Source organism: Solanum tuberosum, unplaced genomic scaffold (genome assembly GCF_000226075.1).
Source record: "Solanum tuberosum cultivar DM 1-3 516 R44 unplaced genomic scaffold, SolTub_3.0 scf00005, whole genome shotgun sequence".
Taxonomy (NCBI): domain Eukaryota; kingdom Viridiplantae; phylum Streptophyta; class Magnoliopsida; order Solanales; family Solanaceae; genus Solanum; species Solanum tuberosum.
The window spans coordinates 3,428,734-3,440,183 of NW_006238931.1; the positions used below are offsets into that span (position 1 = coordinate 3,428,734).

The following is an 11,450-nucleotide window of genomic DNA, read 5'->3' on the forward strand; positions in this document are numbered from 1 at the left end:
GAGTTAGTTTTTTGTTTTGTTGTCAAGTTTTGGGGGTCAAATTTTGACTTAATTTCTGGTTCAAAATTTATAATATTGATATGGGTATTTTTAGTACTATATTGGTGTGAAGTTTCTGTTTTTGATAGCATGACGACATTTTGAGGCTATTTAGAAGGAAAAAGCTTCTGAGGTGAGGTTCGAGTGCTTTTGACTTCAAGGTAGATTATGGTCTTATTTTTTAGATTTAGCTTAGTTAGTTTCTATATAAATTAGGTTGCATGATTTTTAGGAAGGTTGTAGGATGGACTTTTAGGCTTGTATGATCCTTAGTTATATTTTTGACCAATTTCTGCACTTTAGACTAGAATTAGCACTCTCATGCCTCCTATTTTTATTTGGTTTCTATTTAAGCTCAGTCTGCCTATGATGCCTGAGTACCCATGTTTTGGTACTCATATTGTACTTCTTAATATTTTTTGATGTAGTGTCTTGTACGAGTTACCCTCGTTGATTTTTGATCTCCCGTGGTCGTTGCTGATTGGATCGTGGTGAGCTCTTATCGTCCAGAGATTTACTACTTTCCCTCTTTTGTATTGTATATGTACTTTGTATTTTGATCAAACAAACTTGTTGTTTATGGTCCCTTTTTGTACTTAGACGCTCATGTACCGGTGACACCAGGTTCGGGGTTTAGTTCTTATGTATATTTCGTCTTTGCTAGTTCTTTTATCCCCATGGAGCTCCCACCTTTTCTCCTTGGTGACTCGAACTCACACCTTAAGGTTGGAAGTGAGGGGTGTTTACCATCTAAGCAACTTCCTCTTGTCATTCGTCTTTCCTAGTTACTTTTGGACCTTTACTGTATATTTTTTACCGTATGTACATATCTATGTTATGGCCCTATTCTATGTTTATTTTGCTTCTTTGTTATATTCTAGTCTTAGCTAATCGTTTGTCTATACTGGATTTGACTTGCCTACTTGGGGTTTATGACCGGCGTCATCATGATCTGATTTTGGGTCATGGCACATCATGACCTTAAATTTTGGATTGTAACACTTAACCATGTTAAATATCACATGTTTTAACTTAAATTTATCGTTTAACGCTTAACCATAGGAATTCAATGTCGTTTAATGTAGACCTCCAGTGATACAAATATTTTCATCTGTAGGCATCAATCAAAATCCAATGTTGATACATGCATTGCCATTTGACCCTCATTATTTTATTTTTTTTCAAAAACATTATTTCCAAATATTATTATTGGGAGATAAAATGGGAATATTGTTTATAAAAAGAGAAATGTGTATTCATTCCTTTTGGGACAATGGAAGTGTTCTCTTTTTGAAAAGGAGCTAAATATTTGTCCACACATAATATTTACATCAAATCAAATTGAATTTTTGTGTCCAAGTAATAAATTTTGGTAAAATTATGGAACTAGTCAAAATTACTAACTTATTTATTGAAAACAGTTATCGTTTAAAAATATTATTAAAAAGAACAATATTTTATGTATATAGTAAATTAAAGGTATCCTAAATTAAATCCTAATTTTGTTCAACTAAAACCATGTTTTGGGCTAAAACTAAAACCAAAAAATTACCCACGTTCTCTCCCCATCAACTCCCTCCATGTTTCATTGTTAAAATTTTACCACTTCCGCTTCTCTCTCATCAAAGTTCACAATATTTTTTTCCTGAAATTGTAAAAATCCTTCAAAGGATTTACATCACTTAGACACGAAATTTTGACTAGTTCTATAATTTTCACTATTCCCGCTTCTCTCTTTTGCAATTTTAATAGATTTTTAGGAATCTGATTTCTATGTTTTGGTTTGTTTTTTGTATGGATTCTATATTCAAATGTAGTCACCGTTTCTAAATGTTTTTGTAATTCTTTGAATCATTCAATCATTCACTGTTTGTATCCAAACAGATTACATTCAAAATAAAAATGTATTTCGAAGCTTAATTGTATTTTAAAGTGTATTATGTTTCATATACAATTTGTATCACGTCATCTAAATTGTATTATATGCAACTTTCAAATTCAAAACCATTCAATCATTCACTGTTTGTATTCCAAACAAACTACATTCAAAGTAAAAATGTATTTCGAAACTTAATTGTATTCTAAAGTGTATTATGTTGAATATACAATTTGTATCACATTATCTAAATTGTAGTCTAGGCAACTGTGTATTTGAAACTTCCTACATAAAAATTCATGTCCATTCTATCTTTCAATTGTTGTATAAAAAACAAATTGAATTCAAAATAAAACTTTCAATTGTTGTATCCAAAACAAATTGAATTCAAAATAAAACTTTCAATTGTTGTGTCCAAAACAAATTAAATCCGAATAGATTTTCTATAGATTATCTCCTACTGATCTAATTTTGTATTCAAAATAAACTTCACTGATAGCGATCTCAATTTTTCTAGCAAAAACGCTGATCAATCGACTTGAGTTCGAGGAAAAAGAAGGATTATCAATGGAGAATTGAAATCAAGGACAATTATCAGTCGCTAATTGAGTTTGAGGAAGAAGGAAGAGATCACCTATTTTGGGTCTCCTAGCCTTTGTAACGGAAGTAATGAGGATTTTCAACACTATTACCTAATTTAAAAGTTTCTCCCTTGATTTTCTCTAATTGATTATTTCTTAGTTGTATTCTATTAAATTAAACTTCTGGGAAAGATTACATAAATCAGCCCCATTGCAAACTAAAATATAGTTGTTTATTTTAAATATTAAAAGTGTAGCTAATAAGGGGTCCTATTTAATGCTAAAAGTTAGTTGTTTGGAAAATTGTCCCCTAAATTTAAGTGAAACACCTCTTTTAAGTGATAGAAGTATAAACTATTGGACTGGGTAAATCCTCCCCCCCCCCCCCCCCAAAAAAAAAAAAAAAAAACCAAACACCAACCCCATAAGGACCTTCTAGTGAAATGATTATCATATTTGAGACCGAGTCATCAGCCAATTTGTGAAGTGGTTTTGCAACAACTAAGAAAAGTGGGAAGAATCTGGGATTTGCTTCCCTCTATAGAAGTATACTCCATTTTAACTTTGAGCTTATGGAATATACCGTTAGGTTATTTCTTATGGACTCCTTATGCTAAATTCATATTTGGTAAAAACTAAGAACATTACCATTGATAACAATAAAAGCAAACACGTAAAAAGCACCTAATCCCACACCCAGTAAAGCTTTAAAATGGGAGTTGCATCTAATTAAATACACAGTGCTGAATGCAAAAATCCTCTACACCTATGAGTTTTCCAACTAGAGTATACCAATTCGTATTTTTTAGAATGAAAATTGCTAGAAGTGAATATTGCAGCTCAAAAATCCTCTTTACTAGCTATGTTGCGTGGACTCTTCACTTTCGATACCACACCTGTGTCGGATTCTCCAAAAATACACTACTTTTGGCGAATCCAACACGCACCCCTTGACATTTTTGAAGAGTCCGAGGAACATAGCTTACTAGTACAAAAATTGAAACATGATAAACTTGATTATTGAGAATAACCACACTCCTCCACAAACAATATGGACACAAGAAATTTAAGCAGCTCTGAACCTTGAGAGTCGCATATTTTAGAATTGTTCTACTAGCTGTTGGAGACTAGGAGCAGTACACTTCAGTATGTTTACAAGAGGATCAGTGGAGATCTTCAAAATCATATGTTTACATGAGGATCAATGAAGATCCTTGCTTAATTGGAGGTAAGTTGGAAAACAATAAGTTCTGACAGGTGACAACAGGGCATAAACCAAGCAGAGATAGCTAAAGCGCATGAACCACCTATGTTTGCAGCACGTCTCTGATTAATCCGAGAGGTGACAACAGTGTTAGTGTTGCAAGATGTAAGCTATACCATATACACATTACAGTATCAATGGCCTTGCATATCAAGCGTCTCATCTAAACGTTTCACTCTTTCAATTCCATCACTAATCAAGAACCGAATTCTCTGCTTGTCATTGCAATTCCTATTATTCTCCATCTCTTGTCTTATAATCTGCCTCAAATCAGCTGCAAACAGAAAGGATTCAATTGAAGTCATTGAACACTATATAAACAACATATTTGAAAAGAGAAAAAGCCTTATACCTAGAACAATTTTCAGAAAGTTTGAACCATTAAAAAATATTACCATGCTCAAAGAATCAGAAATAATTCAAGGGATTAAGAACAAAATAAAATACTCTATGGCTGATAATTAGAGAAGTATGACTGATATGGATAGAAACCTATGTTGCTCGGACTCTTCAAAAATGTCAACTGGTGTTTGTCGGATTCTCCAAAAGTAGTGTATTTTGGGAGAATCCGGCACGGGTGCAGCATTGAAAGTGAAGAGTCTGTGCAACTTAGATAGAAATAACATTTTGATTCACTCTTCATTGCAACATCTCTGCAAAAGAGTTATCTATACAACTTTTTGAGGCAAAATAGACCAACCTTTCTGTTTTTGAAATATTAAGAAGTAACACTATTTAAAGTGACTGTTGAGTCTTGCTTAGCAAAGGCCAGGGTTGCAATGACAAAAGGATGAGCGCAGTTTTTCGGAAACCCCATTTAACAAGTAGTATTTCACAAGTAGTGACATGTCATAGTCACATCTCAGTATTTCATTGATGGACTCTCGTCATGTAATTCTCTCTAGTTCCGGAGTAACTTATTAATGGCTCATAGATTTAGCAGACACCGCAGGCTTCCTCTTTTCTACTTTATACACAAAGTTCAATGGCTCAGTCAACCAAAAGTGTAAACTTTTAACGCATTGGCAAAATGACTTGATCAAACTATGAGATTGCAATAACAACTCACACACAGGAAGAACCCAAAGAGCAGAAAGCACAAAATAACAAAATGTGTCAAACATCCTTGTTATCTCAATTAGTTTAACTTAATAAAGTACAGTAGTAGATTCACCACGAATTAAACAACAGGAAATAGGCTCGCTCTTCCAAGTATATGCCTCACCTCTAGCATGAGGAGGTGCTCTCCTTGAGATTCTCAGAGCATGTCGGTACAGCTTTAGTACTCGGGCACGAACAAGGAAGTCCTCTAATGAGAGAGCCATTCCTGATTCCATCCAATGAAAGGGTTTCAGTTACTCAAAGACAGTAGATTCATTTATGACATAGAAACAAACGACAAATACTGATCCATTTAATGAACTAACAAACCAGGAAACATTACTTTATCTGTAATCATGTAGTAAGATTGAGTTAGGCAAACAGATTACTAGGAGTGGCAAAATTAGTCCATTAAAACATGACTCCCGCAACCCTTCAAAGCTTGGGAGAAGTATGTACCGCATATTTATTAACTTAGACCATCATGACTCATCTAATTCAGTTTATATAAACATTGGCTTATATGTAAGTCAAATTGTCTCATGAGAAACTTTATCTAAACTGCTTTAAAACGACTTATTTTATAATGTTATATGAAGTCGAAGTCAACAAATACTCAGTGTAGTCCCACAAGTAGGGATGACAACTAAACAAGGCAGGGTAAGCTCTTAACGGGGCAGAGAAGCGGAAGATTTAAATGGGGCAGGGCGGGGTAAAACATTTTTTGATGGGTTTAGGGCAGGGCAGGATAGATAAGGAATAGATCTCTAATTCCTTAAGTAGGTTAGTAATATCATAAGCTAAGAAAGTTCAGCGATGGCACAATGAAGTATTATGAGTTAAAAAATTTCAAAACCACTATCCATACACCCCCAATAACTAAGTGAGAGGAAAAAAAAATAAAAATTTACAAGTCATGCTTCACAATTCTGTACTTTGTCAATGGGACAACTCTTTAAAATTATTGTACCTAGTAAAATACTGGAATTATGTTTTCATTAGTAATGACTAATTTTGTTCTTAGTTAATTTAATTTGTTCACTTTCTTCAAATGTTATGCAAGTGTGTAAAAATAAATGCTTTGCTAATAACCGTTTGGGCCATGGATATGAAAAAAAATTCGACTAGGAGAGCCACTCTCAGAAATGAACACTGCAATGCGCAAATCCGGATTTTTTGGGCTCCAATGCAACTACCAAACATTGGGTGGAAAAGCAAAAAAAAAAAAAAAAAAACTTCAAATAGTAAAGAGTGAACGAAAATGTTAAATTGACATGAAAATTGTTTACATACTAAAAACGAAAATGTTAAATTGCCATGAAAATTGTTTACATACTAAAATAAATCTAACTGTTTATGCTAATTAGGAACCTTTAGGTGTTTGTATACAATAGATGTGTTTCAAGTTTGAATTAGTCGGGCAAAATATTTCAGAGAAATTATATTACAACAATCATGCAAAATTAACAATCCAGATGAATCAATTAAAAAGATATTAAAGGCTATTAAAGAAATTAAATTGAATATTAAAAAATAATAAATAAAGAGAAAAAAATTACAAACAGACTAAATGGGGCATGGCAAAATAGGGTGGGGCGGGGCAAGGGAAATTTTCAAGACATAGTAAAAGGGGCAGAACAGGGAGGGTCAATATCTTAGCGGGTCAAGGCTTGCCCCACCCCACCCTACCCCAAGTGTTATCCCTAGCCACAAGTGGAGTTTGGGGAGGACATAATGTTCATAGACCTTTGCGCTACCTTAGGAGGTAGAGAAATGTTATATGAAGTCCTAATGAAGAAAATAAATTATTAAGTGATTAAAAATTTAGAAGAAAATAAACAAAAAGAATTAAAACATGGTAAGAATTGGACGGGATGGGTTATGACCCATGGTTTAGTCCATTTTAACCCAAATCATTTAAGCACAACGTAACCTTTTGGGGGGGGGGGGGGTCAATGACCCACTTATTTATCAACTCAATCCATTTTGACCCACTAAAATCCTACTCCCCAAAAATTCAGTCACCACTATAGGTTACTATGCAAGTGGTACAAACTCGCAAGTCGCAACAACAGTAATCACAAGAAAATAAGGACCAACAACAATTAAGCATCAATCTCAAGCTAGTCAGCATCTGCTATAGGGATGGCAACGGGGCGGGTGCGGTACTATGGGAGGTGACTGGTGAGTGAGCTTTCTATGTGGGGTGAGGCGGATGCTAACAGATATTATAAAATTTTAAGTGGGGCGGGGCATTTGTGGATTGAAACAAATTGCTGAAATTTCAGCATTGATTTCACTGGCATCTGGACTCTAGCAAGACCCATTTGAGAAAACTTGATATTTCTTAATAAGAGTCATGTGAAGTTCTTAATATGTAGGCTGGCATTGTTAGTAGGATAAGGAACATACAACTTGATATTTCCTAATAATGGTCAATGTTGAAATAATAGATACTTGCTAATTAACCGGACTATTCAACAACATGACGAGCTCACAATTACATTTTCAATACAAAAGAACTTATTTCATCCAGTTCCACTATGCAGAAATATCCCACCGAGCCGTTTGGGGGGGGGGGGGTCAATGACCCACTTATTTATCAACTCAATCCATTTTGACCCACTAAAATCCTACTCCCCAAAAATTCAGTCACCACTATAGGTTACTATGCAAGTGGTACAAACTCGCAAGTCGCAACAACAGTAATCACAAGAAAATAAGGACCAACAACAATTAAGCATCAATCTCAAGCTAGTCAGCATCTGCTATAGGGATGGCAACGGGGCGGGTGCGGTACTATGGGAGGTGACTGGTGAGTGAGCTTTCTATGTGGGGTGAGGCGGATGCTAACAGATATTATAAAATTTTAAGTGGGGCGGGGCATTTGTGGATTGAAACAAATTGCTGAAATTTCAGCATTGATTTCACTGGCATCTGGACTCTAGCAAGACCCATTTGAGAAAACTTGATATTTCTTAATAAGAGTCATGTGAAGTTCTTAATATGTAGGCTGGCATTGTTAGTAGGATAAGGAACATACAACTTGATATTTCCTAATAATGGTCAATGTTGAAATAATAGATACTTGCTAATTAACCGGACTATTCAACAACATGACGAGCTCACAATTACATTTTCAATACAAAAGAACTTATTTCATCCAGTTCCACTATGCAGAAATATGATCAGAATTACCACTTCCAGCTATTTCAACAACAGCTCCTTCTTGTCATAATTAAGTGCTAATCTTTTCTAAACTTACTAAGAGGGTAAGAGAATTATAAAATCAATAGTATAGTCTTTTGAACAATCAAAAGTATAAGGATATGAGTATTGTCCGTCCAGCTAGTACCAATATCTAAGACAAGGCAGTCAAAAAGTAGTAAATTAAGACAAGTCTATTAACGACCTTAAAATCATACCAAGAAATCTAATTTATATACCTGTGTGATTCCATGTATACATGTAAATTTTGAATCTCCACACAGAGTGATGTCTAAAGAGATGTATGTATATTAATTTGAACGATTAGGTGAAACATAGAACAGGTAAAAAGTGGAACAATAAAATTAAAGCAAAGGGCACTGAGAACTTCAAATGTTTATAACATGCCTTCCCTACTCAAGTAAATTGAACTAATTTTAAGGAATATCTATTAAGGATTTCCCTCTCTGTGTTATGATCAGCAATAAAAAAATTACAACAATTTGCATACAGAAGAACTTGGTACCAGTTGTTGAAGAGTGCATTCACAAATCAACAAACATTAGCAATACATGTTCATTAGTTTATCTCCTTTCATCTCCAACAGCCTCACTTTTATGAATATAGAATCAATTATAGGGATAGAGCCACTAAGGCAGTGGCTTTAGGCCCAACTCAAAATTACAAATCCTCCCAAGAACCAAAACCCCCCCAAATTTTCAGTTCCCTCAAATACGAAAACATATATATACATATATTCATCCGAAGATGCACAAAAAAATGAAATAAATTCGTCTAACAGGCAAAGATTAAACGAAGAACCAAAAGCACCGAGCAGACAAAAGATGAAGGAAGATACATACATACATAAAAAGAAGACAACCAGATCCGATGAGGGCGATGTAAAATGTTAGTGCTGAGAAGCAATAGCACACTTGGAAGGATCTAAATAGAATATTAATTTTATTTATTTATTTATTGTTCTTATTTAATTAATTTTTTCTTAATAATTTGTTGTTAATATCTTGCGAATTCATATGTACATATTTTTGAAATTTTACTATTGATGAAATTATAATTGAAAATATTAGATAATTAAATTTACCGTTACTTTCTATTTCTTAATTTGTTTAATTCACTTCAATTTGAATCAACCATGTTTTAATATTGACTTTATAAGATTGTCTTTAATTCTTTGAGATGTTTTATCAGAAATTTAAAGCTTAAATTAATTAGAATATCAAATAATCAAATTTTAAAGAAAAAGTTTTTCTTAACTTTGAATTTTTTTAACACTATAATTGATTTTTGTAATTACAAGTAATACGAAATATTATACAAATAAAAAAACGATACTCTAATTGACATATTAAATCAAGTGAAATCTTCATTTTATTTGAAAACACTTTTAGAATAAATTTGATATTTTGTGCAACAATTAACTCTATTAAAAAGATTTTAAAACTATAATCAATAACAAAGATTTAAACATTTGGGCTATTATGTAACGTACAATAATTTATATATGTTTTACAACATATTACAAATATCAATTGAAAATGAAAAATTAATTAATAAATTATAAAAAATTACCATATAATTTTAGAATTTATGAAAATAAAATATAGGAAAAACTACACAAATTGAATCCACTAGAAAAAAATATTTATCTAAATTGGACCCAACCCATTATATTTGGGAAAAATTGGCTAACTAATCATGATTACTAACTTATTTATTGAAAACAGTCATACTTCAAAAATATTATTAAAAAAAAACAGTATTTTAATTATATAGCAAATTGAGTATATTTTAATCTAGTTCCTAAATTATTTAAACTAAATCTCATGTTTTGGACACAAATTGATTACTCATGTTCTCTCTCATTCAATTTCATTATTCCATTCCCTAATTCTTCCAAATATCACGCTTCACTCTCCAAAATATTGCACAATTTTTTTTCTTTTTACAAAAATTGGCAAAATCCCATCACTTCATTCCCTCCTTGCTTCTTCCGACCCTTCTTTTCTCGCTTCTCTATTTCTAAAATATTGCACGTTTTTCTTTCTTTCCAGAAATTGACAAAAAAATTATAGAGATATACATCACAATTCCACAATCATACAATCCCACTAATTAAGGTAATCATAGGTTCGGCATACAACCTTTAGGATTTCTTTGGATTTTTAGGAATTTGATTTCGATATTTTTGTATTTTATTGTTCTATGTTTTCGTTTGTAGCTATTTAGATTTTTGTGTGTTCTTGTGTTTTTCAATCTCTCCATTTTCAGCTAGGGTTTTAGATAACGGAAAAAACACAAAAATAGCACTCCAATGTTTGATTCGCATAGGACTACAAAAGGTATCTGTAATGACCCGGAAATCTAGCAAGTGAAACTAGAGCCTAACTAGTGTGTGATTGAGTTTGATGTGGAGTTTGAAGTTGTTAAATGAGTTCCCGAGCTTAGGTTGAGGGGTTTAGGGGTTAAACGTCAAGGTACGACCCCCCAAGGACCAACCAAGGGTCCTTGAGGAGGATCCTAAAGCCTAACCCCAAGGCTGCCCCAAAGAGCAAAAGCTGCCAAAAAGTTCTTGACCTACAGATGGGCACCCACAAGTCGTGGGTGGACTCACGCCCCGTAGGTGGGGGGCGTGGGTCGAGGCTTGACCTCCCCTGTTTCTCCTAGGATCCAATCCCAATCCCCGATTAGCCAGCAAGGCTCGTGGACCCACCCACGGTCCGTGGGTGGGATTTCGTGAGTCACACCTGAGTTGCTGTCCAAGACTCGGCCAAGGTAATGGCAACTTAGTAAATTCCTATTTAATTAGTTAGGGGTTGGGGACGGCTATTATTGATTTATTAGAGTTATTTAAAGATTTTAAAAGTATTAAAACACCTTTTTCAATTCATTATTTCCCAAACACAAATTAGAAACTACCTCTCTTCCAAATATTCTCCCTCTAGAAACCACCATTGGAGAAGAAGGATTCAAGCTTTCAAGCTCAAGATTTCACTTTTCTCACCCAATTTTCGTGGAGTTTCTTCCATAAAGGTATGATACTCTTCATCCTCAATTAAGTTTCATTCAAGGAGCCCTATCAAAAGATGATTTCAAGTTTCCAAAATCCCCCCAAAAGCTAGGGTTTTCAATCTAAGCATGGGTTCAATTCCAAAACATTTTCAAAGGTTTATATGTGATGAATTATGAATGAATTGGTGAATTAATGGTGAATTATGATGAATTCCCCTATGAACCCATGTTTCCCCAAAATACTAAATTGGAAGTTTGTGATTTGGGTTGATTGATTATGGGATCATGTTGAATTGTTTATCTCTATATTGAATTAGTTATTGAATCATGATATTTCCCTGATCTAATG

General features: G+C 33.6%; 1 protein-coding gene across 3 annotated transcripts; it reads right to left on the reverse strand.

Moving 5' to 3' along the window:
- Nucleotides 1–3,491: 3,491 nt before the first annotated feature.
- On the reverse strand, nucleotides 3,492–9,003 carry LOC102603777 (uncharacterized). 3 transcript variants are annotated; one of them, XM_006338791.2, is made up of 3 exons: nucleotides 8,936–9,003; nucleotides 4,986–5,087; nucleotides 3,492–4,034 (listed from the first exon to the last, which is right to left on the reverse strand). In XM_006338791.2, exons 2-3 carry the CDS (start codon nucleotides 5,083–5,085, stop codon nucleotides 3,895–3,897), a joined length of 240 nt encoding a protein of 79 aa, XP_006338853.1. In that variant the 5' UTR covers nucleotides 5,086–5,087; nucleotides 8,936–9,003; the 3' UTR covers nucleotides 3,492–3,894. The 3 variants fall into 3 exon arrangements, with proteins under 3 accessions (XP_006338853.1, XP_006338852.1, XP_006338851.1); XM_006338790.2 differs by having other exon boundaries at nucleotides 8,932–9,003; XM_006338789.2 differs by lacking the exon at nucleotides 8,936–9,003 and adding an exon at nucleotides 8,595–8,921.
- Nucleotides 9,004–11,450: the final 2,447 nt, after the last annotated feature.

Bases quoted from the DNA above. Each gene is read 5' to 3' on its own strand.
- LOC102603777 (XM_006338789.2), bottom strand. The intron at 4,035-4,985 runs GTGAGGCATATA...TTCTGTTTGCAG, and splicing joins AGCACCTCCTCATGCTAGAG to CTGATTTGAGGCAGATTATA.